The following is a 482-nucleotide window of genomic DNA, read 5'->3' as shown; positions in this document are numbered from 1 at the left end:
ATCATACAGACCCCCGGACTTCTGGATCTCCAGGACCTTCCTCCTGCAGGATGGGATCCCCATAGCCAGGGATCAGCACAGCCAAGAACAGGCAAGTCCCACCTCACCTCTCCCCTGGCACACTGATAACAGGGACCATAAGCTTCCCAAGAGCATCCCCATGGGATTGCCTGCACCCTGGTCCTGCTGCCCAGCACTCAAGTGCTTCCTTGGGGATGTGTCCCAGCTTAAACACATCATCCACCTACGATGTGTTCTGCTTACGTGTAAAACTCTTCCGCGGGGGACCTGGAGGAGTTGGTCCAGGTCACGTTGCTCCTCCCGAAGTAGTTGGTGAGTCGGGTGTGTTCCAGGGGTTGTCACAGCTGGCCCAGGGCAGGGTGCCCGAGAAGGACGAGAACAAGTAGTAGAGAGCCCAGGCGATGACGGTGTTGTAGTAGAAGGAGACGTAGAGGCCAATGATGAAAATGGCAAAGCCGATG

At 56.4% G+C, this 482-nt stretch overlaps 1 protein-coding gene across 1 annotated transcript in view; it reads right to left on the bottom strand.

Annotated features, from left to right (window-relative positions):
* Positions 1-482, bottom strand: part of LOC104409668 (sodium-dependent serotonin transporter-like) — a gene marked incomplete at both ends in the record, with an annotated part of 3,116 nt that overhangs the window by 2,410 nt on the left and 224 nt on the right. The window contains 3 exon segments of the mRNA XM_010019602.1: positions 1-43; positions 265-343; positions 346-482. The exon segment at positions 1-43 is cut by the window's left edge and continues 87 nt beyond it. Of these exon segments, the coding sequence (XP_010017904.1) occupies positions 1-43; positions 265-343; positions 346-482 (259 nt within the window).

This window comes from Nestor notabilis, unplaced genomic scaffold, assembly GCF_000696875.1.
Source record: "Nestor notabilis isolate BGI_N333 unplaced genomic scaffold, ASM69687v1 scaffold17508, whole genome shotgun sequence".
Classification (NCBI taxonomy): Eukaryota; Metazoa; Chordata; class Aves; order Psittaciformes; family Psittacidae; genus Nestor; species Nestor notabilis.
Note: the sequence above shows the minus strand (reverse complement) of the source record. Positions and strands in the feature narration are given on the sequence as shown.